Source organism: Colossoma macropomum, unplaced genomic scaffold (genome assembly GCF_904425465.1).
Source record: "Colossoma macropomum unplaced genomic scaffold, Colossoma_macropomum, whole genome shotgun sequence".
NCBI lineage: Eukaryota > Metazoa > Chordata > Actinopteri > Characiformes > Serrasalmidae > Colossoma > Colossoma macropomum.
In genome coordinates this window covers 5497407-5520983 of record NW_023494788.1, presented here as the reverse complement: position 1 = coordinate 5520983, position 23577 = coordinate 5497407, and the positions used below count along the sequence as shown (strand labels likewise).

The following is a 23577-nucleotide window of genomic DNA, read 5'->3' as shown; positions in this document are numbered from 1 at the left end:
CATGGTAGTGTGTGTGGTGCTGGTACAAGTGCATCAGACACAGTGGTGTTGCTGGAGTTTTTACACACATCAGTGTCACTGCTAGGTTTATAGTTGACCACTACCCACAAATATCCAGCCCAGAAACTGACCAATAACGAAGTGTCTGTGTGCATGAACAGATGGGCTACAGTCTGTGAGTGTATACCAGTAAGGAAAAGGTTTCTAATAAATGTGACCAGTGTGTGAATTTTAAATAATAATTAATTAATTTTCCACTCTTTTTATTTATTTATTATTTCAATTATTAAGTTATTCAGAGATTTGATGTGAAACGGTTCATTACAGAGACAGATGTCTTTACAGTGGTGGTAATAGGAACCAGAGGTCACAATGTCTACAACTGAAATATAGCCATTTTATTTGCTATCCAAAATGACCAGTGAACCTACATGGGTTTTTTATATGTAATGTAAAAAATATTTGGGCACTATTTTGCCTTACAATAACCTATGTCCTTCTCAAACCTCTTGTAAAACAATGTCTCAGGCACCAGATTATGTATTTGTAACCATCGAATAACTTTGTGAGGAAGGCTTTTTTAGTCTATTTCTGGTTCCTATCACCACCACTGTGAGCAATGCTGACTGAAGTTTCTCTAGAATGGAGCATTCACATCAAATCACTCAATGTACATCTCAACAACTGAATTCTGCAAAAATTGGTGGAATTACCCTTTAATACATTTGAAATGAATAATATACTTAAAATGTGTAACTGAAAATGAGTTGTGCTCTACAATTTCTCATGACTAACGCGATGTAAAGCTTGTCCAACCTTGCAGTAGTAGCTACAAAAAAGGGTGGAAAATGTGGGCAGAGCAAGGATAGGTCTACTGAGGGGAAGAAGGGAGGGCTGCGGAGACCTTACCGAGGCTTCTGCCCCGTCAGCCACAGATAGGCGTCGTAGAGCAGGGCAGGAATGGTATGGCTCACTGTTGTCCAGTACTGATTGGTAAAGGGGTTGGAACGCAGGTTAACATTGGGCCGTCTGAAGGCCTGCTCTAATGGGTTGGTCTTGAAGGTCATGTTTATACAGTTCTCTGCGGGGAGGAATACACAAGCATAGACACACACACAGCTTTAAACAGGACTAAAAGCAGCATGAATGGGATGGGGAGAGAGAGAGAGAGAGAGAGAAGAGAGAGAGAGAGAGAGAGAGAGAGGAGAGAGAGAAAGAGAGAGAGGATACGAGCGAGAGTGCAGAACCCAGCAGCCTGGCTTATGCACTCTCCCCCTTCAGCACTAAGCAACGTCACAACACGTCACGTGGGGCTAGACTGAGCACGGAGAGGGGGTGCGGGAGGGGCTGCCGAAACACGGTGCGATTTACCTGGGCTCCCGTCCCGTTATCCTGAGGCACAGATCATAGAGGAATGCTGGCGCCTTGTGGCTCACAGCAATCCAGTACTGATTGATTAGGTGATTGGATGTGAGATTTACATTGGGCCGTCTGAAAGCCTGCTCGAGGGGGTTCCTCTTGAAAGTGGATATAACATGGTACTCTAAGAGACAAAAGGGGGAGTTCAACAGAGTAAACCTCGCACAGCATTGCCAAAGTCCACTCAATGACAAATCCAATGGTGTTTACACTAGGGGTCTCAGGCTTATCGATATTCGATGCACTGATTTAAAACAGATCATCATACTGCCACATTTTCCCTAAAGTATTAAAATTAGTGTTGAGACCTGAATAGAAATGTCCTGATCCAGTGTTTTTGCCCATCAATCCTATCTGATCCCACTACTTTAATGTTGAGTACTGTCCGATACCCACCTGATCGTTTGTTTTTCCGATCCGATCTACATTTTTATAAATTACTATCTTACAATGTGTTTAATACTGACTGAGGATCAAACCTGATTGACCTACCTGATGATTTTGCTGCCACTTTAATATTCTGCATATTTTATGTGCATAGTAACATGCACTCTTGAGTTACATGCTCATTTCTGATAATCATTTTATAGTGTTGTGAATAAACTATGATTTCAGATTATAATGATTATGATTATGTTATGATTTCAGCTCTAATACACGCACAGTAGCTGCTCCTTTCTTTGGCTTTAGAGTTAAATGCTGTTAAATTCCTTGCGGTAAACTAGAACCTAATCGCAACAATTGTTTTCTCTCAGCCATGACTCGCAAGTGGAAACTGTGGCAGCCTGTTTTGTATGTTTCTGGTGGCATGCTCCTCGCAGCTGTGGCTGAAAGTAAATATGCATAACAGCATATTGAAAGCATAACAGCATCTCACAAACATTTTATGTGCCAGCTTTTTGATGAAATGTGGCTCAAACACAGTCAAAACTATGATGCTGCACATATTATTAGCTTTCATTTCTACTGTAAAATAGTCAGAATTGTTAAAAACATCCCACGACATCACTTGGTCACTATTAAAGCAGCCCTGATAGCAAGAGGACAGTGGGCCACTGTTCGCCTGCTGATGACAAAGCTAGTGGTCCACTGGCGTTTTGCTTAGTGTTTTCTGGGCAGCACACCGGTGGTTAAACAAAGTATTAGGCAAAATTTCACTTATCAGTCATTTTCCACTCACAGTCCAATTTACTTATTTTTCCTTCCTTACTTTCTTTAGTTATCCTTTGTAAATTAGTTCAGAAAATAATTTTAATCCAGCACAGTGTCAGCAACAACATTTTCTATATGACATTTCATATCAGGCCTAGTCATTATTTTTTTCTCTCAGGTTTATTTTCGCTCAACTTTATTTTCTAAAATAAAAGGCTCTGTGCATGTAAAGTCTGTACGAGGAGATTATAAACTAGGCGGAGCTTGTATATACATTTATATTTGTATATATTATTTGTATATATATATATATATATATATATATATATATATATATATATATATATATATATATATATCATCTTTTTAGAATTTGACCATTTGTTTCATCCAATGCTAACAATTTCCGAAATGTTCAGTATCAGTGACAAAATTCTCAAATTGATCAGGCCCTTTAAATTACACTATGAATAAAGCTGTTAAAACAGCTTAGCAAACACGTCGGCCTTATCACATCACCAAAAATTTAGGGGTAAACTGATCTAACGAACTATTGTTCATTCAGGTAAAACATTTACCACCATAGTTAACACAAGTTAATTACGCTCAATACATATAGCATAGTTTAAAACAAACAAGACTACAAAGACAATGACATCAGTCTAACCAAAAGGCAGAACCTTCTGAGTGCGACTTCATCCTGTTACAGGTGCTCAAGCATGCAAAAGCATCTTAAACATCACACTACACATCTGACACTAAAAAAAACAACAGCTGACAGGGATTAGTTCCACAAATTAAATGGTCACAGATTTTTACATCCAAGGAAGACACTGCATCATCCAGCTCAGTGCACTACAGTTAGCAATGCATTCAGCATATGTGACAGACTTGGCTGGGATCCTAAGGCCTGTGCTTGCTTTCAAGTGCTCAGATTTTAACACCCCAATCCAATCAATCACTTTACGGAGAAAAATGCTACAGACAATGGTAACACAATAGCACTTCTGCAGGTCGTCACTGCAGCACATCTTCACCTCCTTCTATTCTATTCATTTATAATGCACGTTTGACAGCAACAGTAGTGTAGCTGAGGACCGAGCACACGAGAATAAAGGGAAGCACTTCCCCGGAGAGACACTTCTGCTCTCTCAGCTCTAAAATCAGGGCACACTTCACTTCTTACTCTTGCACACAGAATGAGGACTTCATGGACTGCAGCTAACGCCCTGCACAAACAGCCAGCAGGTAAGAGCAGAGCAGGGCTGGGAAGTAGAGCCAAAAATATTTTTTCCAAATATTTGTTCATATCATTTGATACGGATAATTATTATCGCCAATTATTATTCACGAGATTGCACAATTTCAAATGTGAAGGTTATTCTGATTTTTGACGTAAACAAAAGGCGTATTCTAATTTAAGAAAACCAAATAGAAATTGTAGCAGACATGCAGACTTTTTTGCTACACTGTCTTCTTGCTCTTCCATTATTTCAACACTGAAAACAGCTTCCTAGCTAACTCTGCTAACTGACCGTGCTGTTCCGAATGAATGGCTAGATTTCTTGTCCCTCCCCACATAGTGGTAAAAGGCGAAACCTGCCTTTAGATAGTGTTCCGAAGCAGCAATTGTACAATTTTTCAACACTGTAAAAAGGAACAGTCATTGAAAAATCTCTCAAACGCTATGTGATCAATTGAGAAAAAAAAAAGTTTTATTTCAATAATTACCATTACTCTTTTATTGTCCAAGCCTGGGGCTAGGGCAGCTCCAACCTGCTCAAACAAGCCCTAAACTAAATCATTATAACAGTAATCATGAATCCTCAGATGTCTTAACAAGAAATCCAAGGACATGAGTAAGGCTTTGGTTTCTTTTTGCCTTGTTTTTGTCCTGCATATTCACCATTCTCTGACATGCAGCCCTTTCTCTATAGAGAAGCATTTTACATCAGATTGGAAGAATTCTTTTCTCCATTTATGAAAGAAAAATGTGGGGCATTGTCCTCCTTTATGAGGGCTGATTTACGTCAATACAACTGAACACTGACTTATGATGAAAGAATGATTCATACCGACTTCACCCCAGTGAAAAGGATTGATTGCGCCCGTCGTGCAGTTGTACACCAACATGCTTTTTGGCCTGCAATAAAAAAGTAAAATAAATAAAATCACTGCATTTACTGCCTGTGTTAAGGCTGTTATGTTTAAAATCCATTTTTGCTTTTCTTCTTGACTGGATTTGTGTGTTTAGATGTATGTTCAGAGTTCCTCCAGTCCTTCTGTACACATTATATAGAGATATTTTATTCATGGTTATTAATTAGGGCATAAACATCACTGATAGATATAATACATAAATAAAAGGGCAACAGTAACCTGCTACTTGCCAAATAGTGGGCACACATTCATCTATACTGTTAAAGCTCAGATCTTGCTGGTTACTGATCTTACTTCTCCAACAGTCAGCATTAAACTTGTCAGATTAATCAGGTATTCATATTCATCAGATACAACAGCTCACTGTTGCCCTTTTATAGGTGTGTTAGAAGCACTAATAAAGTCATTTTAAACCATTCATAAACCCTTGATAAGGGCAGTCCTATTGTAACTGTAAATTGTAAAATCGGCAGAAAAAATGTCATGTTTAAGTGTGCTCCCTGTAGAGGATGTGAAAATCAAGAAAACGTGTAATCTGACCAGGGGTACTCAAACTTTTGCATACGACCATATAGGCCTGCCTATATATGGCTAAATGTAGCTTTTCTTTACAGAGCTTGGGCATCACATGTGCAAGTGTATGTGTCAGACTGACCTAGTGTGTCTCTGGGAGCCAGAGTACCAAGCGGCAGCCAGAGTTGTGTTTATGACCACATCTACTGGCACAAGGTCAGCGATAGCACTGTTGGATGCCCTCATGGTACGCAAGATGCCCTTCCCTGCCTGCAGAAACACACAAGAGAATCCACTGGCCTCACAATACGACACAATCTACTGAGTTTAGTTAATCCTACACAATCTACTGAGTTCAGTTAATCCTACACAATCTACTGAGAATCATATGTGTAGCAATATTATTGCTAACACTTATCTAACTTTATCTAATTTTAATGATAACAAAAAGAAGCACTTACAGCAATAAATATTCCACTAGGTCCATTGAAGTTGTCTATCCAGCCCTAGGCATAGAAGAATTGGTTGATTAACAGACTCTATTACACTTGTGAACACTTGTGATGTTTGGGATGTGATTACAGAAAGGTCAGCGATATTTACAGGGAAGGGTTCCTTCCAGCTGGCGCCCACTATTGAAGGTCGGATGATGGCCATGTTGAGGTTGCCACACTCCTGCTGCACCAGGTACTCCGCCAGGGCTTTGGTATATGTGTATGTGTTGGGTCGCTCCCCGATCAATTTAGGGGTCATCAAACTAACCAGCTTATCGTCCATCCACCTGGACAGGACCAGACAACAGACTCAGGCTCAACATAAAGGTCAAAGCTTTCAAAATAGACAGAGACAAATAAACAGATTCAGAGATGCATAGATAGAAAAGGTTAAATAGACTAAAATGTACTGAACAATTAATCTAAGTGATTATATAATCTCAGCAGTGTACTGACAGTCTCAGTATTGGATGACACTCCATCAATAATTTGACATTTTTTTTAATTCATTTAAAGGTCATATACTGACAAATATGAAAATGCAATGAAAACACAACCATACTGGAGGTAAAACATTAATATAATCCTTGAATATAATTTTCAAATATATCTCTAATCTGATTACAGTCTTCTTTCCTCTTTGCCTGGATTATAGTTATTTTGTAAATGCATACTTATATATAATGATTAAATACATACAAACAGACTTGCTTATGTGGATTCTGACACTTTATAACATAATGCTTTCTATAAAAATGGACAAAAGTACAGACAAAATTCAAGCTTTGGGATAGCTACTGTTGTTTTTAGCTTCAATTCAAGTATCACGCTTTTCACTGCCATATATAAAAGCAGCTTTATAGAAAGTCATGTCCAAATCTTGCATGAGCAAGCTAAGGGCGACCGGGGCAAAGAAAACTCCCTCCAATGTACAATTTTTGTAGATGACATTATGTCACGTATCGTCAGAAACCACATTAGCATGTCTATTTTTATGTACATAACTGTTGGATTGTTTGTCTATTTGAGATTATATAACTATATAAACAGGTTTTTCCAGTGGGGGAAAGAAAACAATTTTCTCACTACATATGAATGGAAAAAAGTAAAACATTACAGTTTCTGTTTCCATAGGCTACACTGGCAAACTTTCTGAAGTGTTAAAATGTTCTTTTCACTTCTTTTCACTCAATGGTGCAGAACCAGCATATGTATTTCATACGCTGCAGCAATAACAGCCAAGCAGAACTCTCAGATCATTAGGGACCAGTCAGTTAGTCCTGCTGAAGGTGAAGACTAGACATGGAGAAGCAGCGTTTAGGTACCATGCTGCTGGAACCAGCTGACAGAGAGCATTCGAAGAGCAGACACGGGAAACTTTTAAATCCAGGCTCAAAATGTTCCTATTTGAGCAGCTTTCAGTGCAGTTTAAAACACTGTCAGCGCTTCTAGCCCCTTTTCCTCTGTAAGGGCACTTTTCTTTTTTATCCTAATCTAACTTTTAATGTTTAATTTGATTTTTTAACCTAATATAACTTAGAATTTGATTTTTAATTTTGTGATTTTCTCTTTTAAATCTATTGTTTTAACATTTTTTTAATATCTATGCTTGTTTTTTTTTTAAAACAACTATTTTCTGACTGAATTTCCTCCTTTGTAAAGCACTTCGAATGACAGCAGTGTAAGAAAAGTGCTATATAAATAAACTTGCCTTGCCTTGGCTGGAAGCTATTGACTATATTTGGCCTAAGGGCAAATTTAAGTTAGATTTTTTGTCAAACTGTTTCTTTCATGAAGGACATGGTGGCTGTAACTCATTTCAAATGACTTACTCTAGTGTGTCTATGAGCTTCCTGTAGTCTACAGGCGGTGGGTAAACCACCTCCTCGATCAGCTCACGGTCGCAGTGGGCGTAAGCCGTGGAGACGTGGATGAACACCTCCAAATGCTTCATCCTGTGGGCCAGACTCACCATCTTCTGCGTGGCCAGCACGTTCAGCTGCATGGCGTCCCTGATGAACACACCCATTCACAAGTGTCACTGCCAAACCTGCAGAGCAGCTAATGACTCAGCTATTGATCATATCGAAAGCCAGCTAACCGAGCCTAAGCCACAACCACATTTCAGACTGTGGGAAAGACAAAACCCCATGCAGTCGTTTTTGCAGTCAGAGGCATGCTGAGCTCTAAATTTGCTTTCTAAAAGGGCCGCAGCTCTTTAGACATTAGTGATTTCCTGTTTCACCACTGATGACTCAAGTCAGCAGCTTAATATCAAGCTTTTTACATGCTGAATCAGGTGTGTCAGCGTCTTCAGGTAGCCCTAGCCAGTCCCCAACATACCTGCAGGACCTCGGGATATTTCACAAAGCAGGATTTCTCAATTAGCCAGATAAATTAAAGGAATACATCAGTGTTTTTCAACCTAATCTTTATCTGCTGCATCTGTAGTGTATAGTTCATTACTACTAACAATTATTTCAATGCACTTTTCTAATGCTTTAGAAAAGAAATGGAAACATCTAATCAAAATCACTGGGGCAGTTGCTGAATATCGTCAGTGTGTTTTGGAAGAACAAATGAATTCTTTAGCCAAAGATATTGTAAACTGTTCTTTCAGTGATGGGTCTAGATCTACAGAGGGTGGAACTTTGTGGAAATACTAGCATAATTTGGTTAATTCTGTTGCTCTAATGTACAGAAATTGGACATTTTCATGTCTCAACTCATGACTGTTATAGTTTTTAATTCATATTATATAAACTCTTAAAAAAGATGGTTCTTCACAGGTTCTTTAGTAAAGAAAATGGTTCTATATATAACCATGAACACTCAGAACTCTGCATGATCAAAGGGTTCTTTGCATCATGAAATGGTTCCTCAGACTGATGGAGAATGTGTTTTATATAGTTCAGTATAGAACCTTTTTGAAAGGCTTCTTCTATTATTATGATGTCAAGCTTGTAACAATAGAAAAGCCCGTTCTGGTGCTATAAAGAACCCTTTTTTAAAGAGACAACATACTCCATCAATCTGAAGAACCCTTTCACAATGCAAAAAATCCCTTTGATCATGCAAAGGGTTCTTTGAGTGTTCGTGGTTCTATATAAAACTATTTCCTTTACTAAAGAACCTTTGAAGTCTTTTTTAAGACTATAATCTATTCATATATTCATATTATGTAGAAATATATTACATATTTGTAACATTTATGCACAGAATTCAGCAACTCCCCGGTGGGTTTTATTTAGGGATGTCCTGTTCTGATCTAGGCATATTTTAGGCAACTGGACAATATTTCTCTAATTTGGCAGACTGACTTTCACTATCAATGGTGAGCCAAATTTTGCTAAGTGCACTGAAAGACAACATTTCATCAGCCTGTCAGTTTTTTTTCCCAGTTGTTTAATTGTTTAGCTTGTTGCTATTTGTGTCTGAAAACACTACTGAAAATGTTTAAGGCATGCAAGACTGTAAGACTGCACCAAAGTCACATGAGTTCATTGCCATGTTTTGGTTGTTGAACCAATTTAGCCATGTTTGGTATTTTTGCCAGGGTATTTAAGTGTTGCATAGTCCTTCATTTATTGATTCATTTCAAACCATAAGCAAACCATGCAAAACATAGTAAGACACTAATATTCCTAGATGTGAGCATAAATTAACTTTTAAACATGCTGGGTGATGTGAGGTCCTACATTAATACTGTATTTACTGTACTTAACATGAACGAGATGTTCCAGAAACACCGCTGTTGAGCTGCGCTGGCTGAATAAACAGCTTCAGGTCTCGACACTACCATGACCCAATCCCAATTTCACCCCTCGCCCCAACCACTTAGCCCTTACCCCTCCATTTTGCGCCTTCATGTCTAGGGGTAAGGTGCCCTGATTTTTGTTGAGATAGAGGGGTAGGGTGAAGTGTTACTACTACAAGTGTTGCTACATGACCCTCCAAACAGAGGTTTTTCAGAGGCACAGTACAAACAGAGTGTTATGAGAAAAAAAGAAGAATCGACCAAATAACCATTGTAATATCTTTGTAATATCATTGTAATGTCATTTTAACGTATTATAGTCGTTTTCTTCATAAGAACCATAAAAGTAAGCTGATGTCTCGGTAGCTAGCTAGCTAAATTTCCTGTTCCACCATACATGGTGCAGCAGTTACATTCTGGTGCCTCAGGCATCGGAAATACTGCTCCATTTAAGGTGGAACAGGAAAATTCTAACAAGAAGCTGGCGAATAGCTGACTTCAGCTTCATATTACCAGAGAATTAGGGGTGGGCGATGATAAATAATTATGAAGGCATATGATTCCCTAAATGTAAGTAAAGCCCAGCAGTGAGGAGCTGAACTTTACCGCTGCTCTACTATCACTGCAGACTGGCAGGGTCGCCTACAGAGCACCGCTAGTAGCTGTTAATGAAGTAATGTGCTTTTTTATTTGAGGGTCCCATTTCGAAGGAAAAGATTTCAACCACTACAACTTGTAACTCAGGTCCCAGGGGTCAAGGTGACACTCGAAAACAAGGGGTAGGGGGAAAAATAAGAAATGGGATTGGGCCCATGTCTCAGCTCATGTACAACTGGACAAAAGGCATTAGGCCTTATACTAAACTGCACTATTGTAACATTCTTTCAGCACATAAAAATTAAGCTTCAAATTAGCAGGGTGTGTAAATGCTTTGTGGAAATACAGCCATATGCAAAAGTTTGAACACCCCTGGTCAAATTACATGTTTTCTTGTGTTCTCTGCGGAGGATGTGTTAACTTATTTTCACTTAGAAAATCAACCAAACATGTAATCTGACCAGACGTTTAAATATACAACCGTATAAAAGTCCCGGTTTACCCTGTTTAACATGGCTATTTAACACACAGCTACCCAAACAAAAGGATTCTGTTACTGACACATTCCTTGATCATATCTTACTTAAGGGGCTCGTTGAAGCGGACGGTGGCAGCACAGTGGAAGACTATGTTGATGCAGTCCGTTAGAGTGTCCTCATCTTTCTTGCTGAGGTCCAGGTCCGGCTGGGTCAGGTCACTGTCCACTGCCACAATCTTCTCCGCAAAGTCCGGCTGGTCTTCTCTCAATCTGTCGAAGAGCTGAGGCACGTACGTAAAAGGGAGAATATTTACACATCAGATTTCATCTTTAGACTCTTTATAAACACAGATAAGAGACACAGCCTTGAAGTCTTGATTAAAAGATCTGTCATTCTGCAAGCTATGAAGCAACGTTGGCACTGAGCTATGAAGCATTCTTGAAGTAATGCTGAACCACAGAACTGTTTGCACCTTTGTGCTCTTGAGTGTGTAGATCTTACCAAAGAACAAATCCCGAACAAGAAAACACTGGTGAATGTCAGAATCTTCATGAAAACTGTGTAAATGGGTTTTAAGAAGAAATTTCTTCTTAGGAGTGGCTGCTGAATAAGGCCCATTAACTTTATTCCCCCTTTAAGTGGATAAGTTGTAACAACACATTACACTGAAAGTAAGTCATTTTATCATAACCTGCAAGGCAGCAATACTAATGCAGGAAACTTCAATAATCACACTTCAAAGTGAGCTTAATTGCCTTTAATTACTCTTAATTACATGATTCTGACGCCTACTGTAGAACCTTCTGGAAACACCAATGAGGAATGAGGATCCAGGGGGCTCCTTATGTGAAAGAATCTTTACACATGCACACACACATATGTGCGTGTGTGTGTGTACACTTGGAATCGATAAAATACAACCCTATTTCCAAAAAAGTTCGGACGCTGTGCAAAATGTAAATAAAAACAAAATGCAATGATGTGCAAATCATTTAAAACCTATATTTCATTGAAAATAGTACAAAGACAAGAAATCAAATGTTGAAACTGAGAAATTTTATTGTTTTTAGAAAAATATATGCCCATTTTGAATTTGATGCCAACAACATGTTTCAAAAAAGTTGAGACGGGGCTGGTAAAGTTGTGTAATGGTAAAAAAATAATAATAAAAAAATGGTTGAAAAAAAGAACATACCAGAGAGACTGAGCCTTTCAGAAGTAAAGATGAGGAGGGAAAGACTGCATGATCAAATAGTTCAACAATTCAAGAATAACGTTTCTCAACATAAAATAGCAAAGAACTTTTGCTTTTCATCACCTACGGTACAGAATAACATTAAAAGATTCAAAGAAGCTGGAGAAATCTCTGCATGCAAGGGACAAGGCCAAGAACCAGTATTTGTTGGCCGTGATCTTCAGGCCCTCAGGTGGCACTGCATTAAAACAGACATGATTCTGCGGTCGAAAAATCACTGCATGGGCTCGGAAACACCTCTGAAAAACACTGTCTATGCAAACAGTTCATCACTGCATCCACAAACGCAAGATAAAACTCTAAAATGCAAAGAAGAAACCAAATATAAACAGGATCCAGAAACACTGCCATCTTCTCTGGGCCCGAGCTCATTTAAATGGACTGAGGCGAAGTGGAAAGTCCTGTGGTCCAACAAATTAACATTTGAAATTCTTTTTGGAAATCATGGACACTGTGTCCTCCGGGCTAAAGACCACTGAGCTTGTTATCATGGCACAGCTCAAAAGCCAGTATTCATGATGGGGGGGCACTAGTGTACATGGCATGGGTGACGTGCACATATGTAAAGGCACCATTGATGCTGAACAATATATACATGTTTTGGCAACATATGCTGCCATCCAGATGACGTCTTTTTCAGGGAAGGATTTGCTTATTTCAGCAAGACAATACCAAACCTCATTCTGCATGTATTACAACAGCATTGCTCCGTATTAAAAGAGTTCGGGCACCTAACTGGCCTGCCTGCAGTCCAGACCTGTGACCACTGAAAACATTTGGGGCATTATGAAATGAAAAATACAGGAAATGAGACCCTGAACTGTTGAGCAGCTGAAATCCTGTATCAAACAAGAACAGGAAAACTTTTCACTTTCCAAACTACAACAGTGTCTCCTCAGTTCCCAAACGCTTACAGAGTGTTGATAAAAGAAGAGGTTATGAAACACAGTGGTAAACAGGCCCCCGTCCCAACTTTTCTGAAACATGTTTTTGTCATCAAATTAAAAATGGGCATATATTTTTCAACAAACAATAAAATTTCTCACTTTCAACATTTGATTTGTTGTCTTTGTACTATTTTCAATGAAATATAGGGTTTAAATGATTTGCACATCATTGAATTTTGTTTTTATTTACATTTTGCACAGCGTCTCAACCTTTTTGGAAATAGGGCTGTATTATATACATCAGCCAATCAGTACTTTTGATAGACAATGAATGTGTAATAGATGCTGAAAAACAAAGAGAGAAGGCAAACCAAAGGTGTGGAATGGGAACATATACTCAAACATATCCAGGTAGAAAACGATAGGCCCAGTTATAGGTTTTTTCAAATCATTTTCCATCTGTAATTCAGCATATTTAACAGCAAACTTTCACAGTGGTTAGGCACATATGCATTAGACAATTTGGTTAAGAGTAATGCAAAGACTTTTTGCTATATTTTAAACTAACATCTGCATTACTAATGTCTGCATTTGCCTTTCATGTGCACAAGTGGACTTTTAAATGCATCGGTATTGGAAACAGGATACTGCGTATTAAAAGAAATCAGCAGAATCGCCCATCCCCAGCCTAAACCCAGTGACAGTGGTCCTGAACTCACCCTGCAGTTGACCATGTCTGCGATGCGGGCGCTGGGGGACTGGCTTGCTTTTGGACGGACCAGGACATACGCAGCTTTGACCCCCGGGCAAGAGCGCAGCAGCTTCTCCAGCAGAACTTTCCCCATGAAGCCCGTCGCCCCTGTGATAAGCACATTCTTTCCTGTGTAGTACTCCGGAATAGTGACCATCCTGAGCCCTCCTCAATCACACCCCTGAAACAAGAGCAGTGAGAAAATCAGTCCCATGAGAGGAAATCGCAGGAAACATGAGTCGCCGTAAACAGCAGGTCACTGTAACTAGGGGTGTAAAACTGCACTGATGCATTATGAAGCATCAAACTGAAGAACTGTGATTCAACTGAGTTTGCTCTGGATTACTGTCAAACGTAAAAAAACTGCAACAAGAACTTTGGAACAAGGTCTATATTCCACTACAACATAACAGTCCCTCCTGGTCACACTTGTGTATTTAGTGTATTTTTAGAGGACCCCCTGCCTACATTTTTCTTGGATTTTAGTTTTTCCCTTGAGGCCCACTTATAACATTTGTTTGGTTTTATGTACCAAAAATGGTCATAATTTTTACATGACCATAGTCTCTCTAACCTCTCTTTGTCCCTTAGCGTTAAACAGGCTGTTTTGGCGACTGTGATTTTATGACTGAGATAAATAAGACCATTTCACTAAAATGTTCTGAATGGCTGCCTTGTATTGTGCCTCATCCGAAAGGCACTCAGCAAAAACTCCTTATAACTTTAAAATGAATCGGTTGAGCTAAACTGCTATAGTACATAAACGAACTTTGCTGTTGGTTTCTCGTCAAAACTACCAAGAATTAAAGGGGAATTTCACTGATTTTTCAAAATTTCAGCATGCTGTAAACAAAGTCATTCAGAGTGGTGTGATGCGAAATGGTGCATTGTAGAGAAACGTACAGACTCAGATTTCTTTACAGTGGTGGTAACATCAATAAAATACTACACTCATATCCAAAAACACTTTTCCATGAAATGGGCCTTTAGACACGTATAATCACTGTGTTTGGCAATATATTTCTCCCCATGTCTATTATGATATTCACACAAATGCCTCAGCAAAGCTGTGCGGTCAGTTTTTATCTGCAGTATTTACAATAAATACATACATCCAATGGCTTCTTTAGACTGGTGGCTCTGCAACAATATATGCCTTGAAGCAGTACTACAAGACTGGACATCCTAAAATGTTCAGCATGTGCTTTTGCGGTGCTAAAAAAGTGGCTCAAGAGTTGTCCACAATGGGAACCCCTGGCTTCCTTTAAGCAGCGTGATTGTGGCTCTAAGTAACAATTATCACCCTCCTGTTATCTGTCCACAAGTTCTGTGAAGTGAGTCACTCCCACCCAATGGAACTTCTAAAAGGAGAAATGTTAGAAAGAGTTAAGAAACCATGTGTGCTTGTAAGCTTGTTTCGTTAGTGTGAGTTAAATATTTGATTGTGTGAACTTCCTCCGGCACTGGAAATGATGAAATCGGACCACGCTGCTCCCTAGATACAGCAGGCCTACGCTTTACTGCACGCATGACATCTTCCAAAGGGAAAAGCTACAGTCAGGTGGAAGAAACAGATTCTTAAAAAGACAGCACAAAGTAAAACCCAGTTACAAAGACAAAAAGAAGTCCGTTAGTTAAACTAGCTTGTCCGATTCAGTGGTTTAATGGCTTTCTCTGCAGGTTCTCGGCTCATGCCTCTTATTTGCTGACAGTAAACCAATACAGCCCATTCAGCCAGCCATGCAGTCAGACTGTGGCTTAATCTAATCTCTCCCAGTGCCCAAGGCTTATCAAGGTCAGTCCTGATCAAACACACACAAAGCCTCTCCTCTAACAGACCAGGCTACATGAGCATTAAAAAGTGACCATTAGCCCAAAATGGTAGGCTGTTCGTACTGCAACACTGGTTTAAAAGATGCTTATATCTGGACCAACTATATTGTGCAATTAGTTATCTGTGAGAATCAACACTTTGTAATTATCTTCAATGCATGATGTATTGAAATCAGAATAATACAAACGTCAACAGAAAAACAACAAAAGTTCACTGAAGTCATCCTGAGTTTTACACTGCTAATTCTGAAGGGATGCACAATAATTTCAGAATCATACTGGTATTGGAAGAGAATTGCTTAAAAATAGAATGATCAGCATCAGACAGTTGTTTAGATTTGGTCGATATTTGAGGAAGTATTTATTACACCCTGGAAGAGTTGAATGTTTAGGGGGATTCATTTTATTGCATTTGTAACTCTATAGAAATAAATGTTCTATTTCTCTGTAGTGCTAATCCAGGTAGATCTAGTCCCAATTTCTACATTTTATTAATGTTTATGTATTGGCATAGATCCATACATGAAGAATATCCGATATTACCATCAGTCCATAATTTCCATAGTAGTGCATCCCAAGTCTTGTTTCATGGTCACTGAGAACATTGTTTATGATAAACTTCAATTCAAATCAGTTGTGGGTTATGGGATTCTTGGCCAATGCCAATATCAGAAATTTTATATTATATATACTATTTACTTAAAAACTCCAGCAGCACTGCTGTGTATGATCCACTCGTACCAGTGCAACACACACTAACACACCACCACCACAGTGCTGAGAATGATCCATCTCCCAAATAGTACCTGCTCTGTGAGGGTCCATGGGGGTCCTGACCATTGAAGAACAGAGAAAAAGTGGGCTAACAAAGTATGCAGAGAAACAGATGAACTACAGTCTGTAACTGTAGAACTACAAAGTGCACCTATATAGTAAGTGGAGCTGATAAAATGGACAATGAGCGTAGAAACAAGGAGGTGGTTATAATGTTATGCCTGATCGGTGTATTTCGTATCTCGTACCACTATATAAACCTTGTATCTCCAAAATGGTAACTTTACAGGAGAAGCAAAAAACCTATTTTACTTTTAATGTAAGTCAATGGAGTTGTGCACTAATAATTGCAGAAAAATGCCATATTTAGGTATTTTTTTCCTCTGTAGAGGATGTGTTAATAAATTTTTTACTTAAAAAAAAAAATAATAGTAAAAAAAAAATAACCTAAGCATGAAATTTGACCCAGGGTGCTCAAACTTTCACATGCGACTGTATTTCTGTTGGGTAACAAAAGCAGTAAAATGAATAAACTGCACATTTTTGCCCAGCATCGCTTAAACATTCTGCGCTTAAAGAGTACAACAACGTATCATAATTTAAAATTGTTTTTCATCAGACAGGATGTTCAGTTTTACCACATTTATGAACATAGTTTTACCTTCACTTTCATCTTACAGTTAGACACAGAAATGCAATCTTTGGCTTTCCAACTATGAAGAAGCTGGAATTTGCCAAGAAATCTTTTTCATACCAGGTGCACGGCAGACACAAAGCATTCTGGGTAAAACAGGTTCCACAGGCCTGCTGTATATGTGCTGCTTTAGCAACGTCCTTTTAGTCGACACAGCAGTTAGACTGTTTACTGCACAACACTGGAGCAGTGTGGGGCTCTGGTGATCATATCCACTTTCATTTTTCAAACCTGTGCTTTCAAACCAGCAACTAAAACACATTTACTAGTAAACATTCTGCAGTTCTTATATAGTGGACATGGGTGAGCATGTTTGCTCAGGAACCATCAGCTTTATAGAGCTTTAGGCCGTAAGACTGAATCTACATTATTGGTGTCATTGTGGTTTTAGAGCTCAAAGAACAGCTGAAAGAACATGAAACAGAAAACAGACCGAAAACCCAGCTTTTGAATGATGACTAAGATTCAGCATGATAAAAATAAAGCATGCCTGTCGGTCCATCTGGACTACATGCCTAATGTAAACTAGATCCTATGCATATCTGACATTTCAATAATTAATTCATTAATTCCTTCATTCATTCTATGAGATTCGTCTTTTAATAGTCTTTTGTTTTTGCTGATTAGCCTAGAAAGACAGAGATGAGAAATTAGAGAACTTCAGCAATAACATTAGGGGTGTAGATGATTTCTGAGGATTCAATTCGGTTTCTTATATTTAATGTTGGGCTACAACACACACACACACTTTCTAAGATGCTTATCTTCCTGGGTCGTGGGGGGGGGGCTGGAGCGTTCATTGGGTGGAAGGCAGGAAACACCCTGGACAGGCCGCCAATCCATCAGAGGGCAAACACACAGACATACACATTCACACACCTTAGGCCAATTTAGCATCTTCAATTGGCCTGACCGCATGTCCTTGGACTGTGGGAGAAAACCGAAGCACCCACTGAGAGAACCAAACCCAGGCCCTTCTTGCTGTGAGGCAACAACCCTATCCACTGTGCCAAAAATCAGTAACATCGACAATAAAAATAGTTGGCATTGAATCATATCTATTATTTGGCTTAACGCGCATCTAACGTTACATCGAGGAACACATTGAGATACACACTCAATCAACCAAGATCAGAATCAGCAATCAGCCAATTTATTATTTTATTCTGGCTGATCTGTGTTGCAATTTTTGAATATAAATAACATGACTCAGGTTAGGTTACTTGCTCTGTATTTGAATGCTTTGAATAAATGACTCATTGCGCTCAACAGCCTGTGACCCCTTACTTTCAGTGTAGCACTTCATATGATTCATATTATTTAGGTAGACAACTCATTTTATTTAACAAGCAAAGAGTGTTATTTACATTGCAACTTTAAGTTGATAAAAAGCATTAGAAATGCGCTGGCGTGTTTCAGGTTGGGCTCTTGGTTTAAAAATTGGCCAATCAACAGGATTCAGCTGTAAAAATGACTGGTGCTCCTCTAGTTACATCTCTTCATTAAAAGAAAATGCAAATGATGGAGACAGCAGTGCAGGGTCAAACATGAACCAAAAAGTCAAAAAATATGGAAACACTTTTTAATAGCGTCTTGAAAATATGGTTTTCTACAAATTGTGTAAAACTGAGCTCACCTGGCTCAACAGCATCCACAGCAGAAGTTCAGCATGGGGAGTAACTAAGATAAATGAAATATTCTCAAATTAAAAAAAAAAAAAGTTTTCACCAGCACTCTTTATAAAAATCCCAGTCATTTGAGTGTGGGTGTGTCCACAGCCCAACCCCCTCCAAGTCCCACCCCATCCATTGACAACTTTACTCTGACAGGATGAATGAAGATGCCTAGTTTTCGTCAGCGACAGCAATTTCCACGAAAGATGGCAAATGAGAGACGCTCGGAAGACAACGAGGCATATCGTCGTTAGACGTAAGTGAAACGCCACCTTAAGGCTGAAAAGCTGAGTGCAATTTCCGTCCCTGAACATGCAATGCTGTTGTAACTCGGCCACCTGCACTCTCTTCGGCGGATGGATGGCTGCCTTACGCACGCCGGGTACACTTTATCAGACGCAATCACTGTTACACCTCTGAAACATTTCCTGTAACAACGCTCTGCTGTATCAAAGCACTCATTTTTATAATTTGCTGTATCTGTATGCAAAACAATGGCAGATTTCTGATTTGGCTCCCTGTTTGTGAACAAGCTGAGGACCGTTAGCATCAACACTCACAGCCGCCACTGACTGCATAATGAAATACTGGGACGCATAATAAAACATTGGACTCAGCTTTTAAAAAATGTGCATCGGACAGATGTTTAGATTTGACCCATATCTCAAACTGATGTTTGATACTTGATGCTGGTCTACTGCAATAAAATATCTGCATTTTATTAATTGTGCTGCATTTGTAATCCTATAGAAATAAGCATTGCGAAGTTATGTTTCTTTGTAAAGCTAATCCAGGTAGATTGAGGACAAATTTCTACAGTCTATAAGCATTTATGCATCAACATCGACACGATATACACACACATGTACGTGAAAAATGACGGATATCAGCATCGGCCCACAATTCCGATGTCAGTGCATCCATATCACTCTTCGGTCGGTGCAGCCTTCACAAGCATAGAGAACTTAAGTAAATGTTTGCAGCTATTTTAAGAGTTTAATCTGAAATAGTTTAACATGAGTTATTATGTACATTACTGCGCAAAAGTCTTAAGTATTAAAGCGCATTGTTTAAAACCATATATCTTGGCTATTAGTGCATCTGTGCTTGTAAAAACACCTTACAACATTACAATAAATGCAAACTAACTAAAATACAGTAAAACAGTAACAAGAATCACTATCAATAAAGTAGCTGATCTCTTTTGAGCAAGTCAGATTTGTAAAATTCTATTATTAGCACATCTGATTAAAAGGAAAATTCCACTAATTTTTCAACATTTCTGTATAATTAAATGACTAAGATGTAAGCGGTCATTCAGAGTGGTTTGGTGTGAAACGCTCTGTTCTAGAGAAACTTGCTTAGTCAGAATTGTTCACAGTGGTGGTGATAGGAACCAGACGCCTGAAGCATTTAATGCCTCTAAAAGCTCCCTCACAGAAAGTAAAGTTATTACAAGAAATGATTTTACGATAGCTCCGAAATCAGATTTTGGGCTAAAATATATTTTTAAAATACATGCAAGGTGGAGAGGTGTATGCAGGGTGTTGTAAGGCAAAACAGTCCCCCAAAAAAGGGACTGGAAAATTTTTTTTCCAGATTTAGCACTATTTTAGCATCATCGGTATCATATATAAAAACTCAGAAGACTCGTGTAGGTTCACTGGCGGCTTTAGAAAGCAAATAAAACGGCTATATTTGTGTTGTTGTCATCATGATGCCTGATTACTTGTAGTACTTGTAGTAGTACAATGAACCACTTCACATCAAACCACTCTGACTTTGTTTACATCTCAAAAACTGAAGTAACCAGAGTGCAATGGGTTCCCATTTTAGGTCTTGGTTCCTTAAGACTTCTTCCTCTTGTTCTGAGGGAGTTTTTCTTGCCACTGTCCACCTTGGCTTGCTCACTGTTGCTTGGACCTGGATTTTCTGTAAAGCTGCTTTGTGACCATGCCTGTTGTAAAAAGCGCTATACTAATACATTTTGACTTGAATTATGTAGAGATTTTGAAAAATGGACAGAATTCCACTTTAATTTACTGAAGCAATGATTTGATACCAGGATTGGATGATAATTACAATAAATACTGGGCTTCCTTGAGGAGAGGTTTGGAAATGGTTAAATGAAGACATTAACATACATAACACACATACATGACTGCACTTTACATGTAAATAATAGTGTATTTTGCACTTCTGTTTAGTTGCTAGCTGCATTTCATTGGCTCTGTACCTGTTCTCTGCACAATCAAGTTTTTTTTTCCTTTTTCTGAGCAAATAAACACTTACTGACCAGATCAAAAGCTTTTTAAGGTCAATTTTCTCAGGTGTCTGGAACTTTCCCACAGATCAAACATCACATTTTACTTAGTGAAGAAAGACAAAATCTAATTTGCCCATTTAGTTTCATGTTTGACCAACCAAGGCAAGGCAAATGACCACTCAGGCCACAAGCTCTGCATTTTTAGTGGCCAAAATATCAAATGTGGCCAGGGCACTGGGCAATAGGCAATGTCTACCCCTGTTTACAAACTGGAGCCTAAAAGCGATCTCGTAGAAGATCTGAAGTAAGTCCGAGTCGAGGCTGCGTCCAGAGAATTGTCCCATAGTGTTGTGCAGTGTGATTCTCATCCAAAAGCTACTCAGCATTTCTGAGAGTGAGGAGGGAAAGCAGCCTCCGCAGTGACACCAGCATTAAACGGACACTTAACTCAGGGAAAACTGGAGAAAGGAGCAGCGAGACGGCGAGCTATTACTTCTGCAGGACACTGCATGAGAGGTGGGCGTTTGCGTACTGTTGTCCGACCTTCAGAACGCATCGCTGCCCGATCCCTGACCGATACAGGCTCTGCCTGCATAGCGCCGCATCCTACACGCGCGGGCTTTGCCACATTAGGTCCCTTTCACGTCCAGCAGATGCAAATGGGCCCCGGATTCCACATCCTCAGCTTGAATAATTGATGCACCATATGCATACCGCCTTGAAAGGAGGCACATGGGGATTGGAGACTGTTTATAACCGACAGGACGAGATAAGAAGAAAAAGAAAAGGTGCTGGAAAAGTATTTCATCACTTGAAAACTTGCAGAAAGGGCTAGAATAAAGGTCTGCCGGTGCACAGCAGAGATGCTTTCTGCTACTTTAAGTGTGTGGGAGGAAACAAGCCAGCATACAACTTATAGTATTGACTGAGATCACTGAAGAAACGCTGGCCGGCTCAGTCAGGACAGGAAATTGGTAACGCACAGCTGTGACATCTTGTGATCCTTATTAGACAGGCAGCAGAGGGGAGAGTACCTACCACACATAACCACACGGCACAAGGGATGAAGGCATGCGAGAGGAAAAGAGCCACACACAAAGCTTTAAACGGCCCATATTATGGAAATATCAGTTTTCCTCACTTTTATTTTGAAAAAGTTTGACGCAGTGTGTAAACATCGTTAAAGTTTCACTTCTCAGTTCACACAGTCCATATACGTTAACTAAGCTGTCTGTTTTGAATCCAGTGTTTTTGTGATGTCACAAAGGTGACCACATTTGCATATATCTGCCGAGTCATATCTACTGCGCCCATTCACACTGACGCTGTAAGAAGCGTTTCAGCTTGGACTCCTTTTTGAACGAGACACAATACAAGGCAGCCAATCAGAACAAGCTCATTTACATAACACTCTTAAAGCCGCAGTCACGAAAACACAGTTTACTTCTAATGGGGTAAACAGGGGTTAGAAAGCGGCTAACTGACGTATACAGAACCACACAAATAAAATCGTAAGCAAGATAAAACTCAAGAAAAATGTAGGATATCGGCCCTTTAAAGCCAAAAGAGTTTTACATGGCGCTTCCACTGCACTTCATGCCCCATCCAGCAGAGGGAGCTCCTGTAGAATGCCTGAATGCCAATAGCGCGTGTAATGTTATTCAGTTATGTACAGTATTATGTAATGACTTACTGTTCAGAGTTTATTAGCGTAACATAGTTATAGAGAGTATTATCGAACTCCCTACAGCACAGGGTTTATTAATAGTACACAGTTATAGACAGTATTACAGTATTATCTAATGCTTGGCAGCCCAGAGTTTATTAATATTAGAAAGTCACACAGGGTTATCGAGTTACTGTGTAAGAGTGGAGGGAACAGGAGCAGCACAGCAATAAACAAACAAGCAGCTTTGAGTACAAACCTAGTTATAGACTAGCAATGCATGTACAGCTCAGAAATGAAAGAAAAGTTACATAAGTAACAGAGTTGCAGTAGTATTTTAAAGTAGTATTGCAGTCGTATTTAAAAGTAGTTTTTACCCTTATTCACTTGTCCAGCATACAACAGAGTTAAAAGTAAACACGTTCAAATAAATCTGTAGAAGAGAAAAAGCCTGCAGGGCTTCTGCAGTGTGCCAGGCTGACAGAAAGCCGGAGTCAGCTTCTTGTTCGAATTTTTCCGTTCCACCTTAAATGGTGCAGCAGTTACATTCTGGCGCCTGAGGCGCCAGAATGTAACTGCTGCACCATTTAAGGTGGAACGGAAAAATTCGAAAAAGAAACTGGCTTCAGCCTGTGCGTGAGAGAGAGAAAGAGAGAGAGAGAGCGCGCGCTACAGCTAACACTTCAGCTAGCATCCACTTTGAACCACAACCACATTTAAACCAGAAAAGCCAAGAAAAATAAAAAACACACTAACAAGAGCGGAGCCTTCAAACAAGCCGCGGCTCACCTGAGATACGTGCCGAACGTCCGTCCTCCTCTGCTTTTGCTGGCTACAGTCCGTGGAGTAGAGTTGACCAGCAGCGCTGCTGCCCGCCGCATTTACATTCACCCACTCTGAGGATCCACTGAACAGGAAACGCCGCTGAAGCGCGGGTTGCCAGCTCCTGATGAAATCCCACCGCGCTCTGACGTCACGACCCACGAACAGGAGATTAAAAAAATGCTTTTCGTACCTAAATCGCTCGTCGTTACATACGGAGACCCTGAGATGGCATGGCGATTATTTTTTAATAAGGTTTGGCCACAAATTACTATATTGAGGCCATGAGTTACTACATTAAGGCCACAAATAATATATTGAGGCCACAAATTACTATTTTGAAGCCACAAATTTATATACTGAGGCCACAAATAACTATATTGAG

The 23577-nt window shown here is 39.4% G+C and overlaps 1 protein-coding gene across 2 annotated transcripts in view; it reads right to left on the bottom strand.

The window, feature by feature from the left end:
• Positions 1–23284, bottom strand: part of far1 (fatty acyl CoA reductase 1) — a 32221-nt gene extending 8937 nt beyond the window's left edge. Inside the window, exons 1-9 of one of the 2 annotated variants that reach the window (XM_036568124.1) lie at positions 23160–23284; positions 13433–13645; positions 10676–10851; positions 7571–7750; positions 5848–6025; positions 5706–5750; positions 5387–5514; positions 4647–4714; positions 1372–1543 (exon numbers count right to left, since the gene is read on the bottom strand). In XM_036568124.1, the coding sequence (XP_036424017.1) occupies positions 1372–1543; positions 4647–4714; positions 5387–5514; positions 5706–5750; positions 5848–6025; positions 7571–7750; positions 10676–10851; positions 13433–13621 (1136 nt within the window). In that variant the 5' untranslated portion in view covers positions 13622–13645; positions 23160–23284. Of the gene's footprint in view, positions 1–909; positions 1082–1371; positions 1544–4646; positions 4715–5386; positions 5515–5705; positions 5751–5847; positions 6026–7570; positions 7751–10675; positions 10852–13432; positions 13646–23159 lie in introns of both variants that reach the window. The other variant, XM_036568126.1, reaches the window with a different exon arrangement.
• Between the last annotated feature and the right edge of the window lie 293 nt (positions 23285–23577).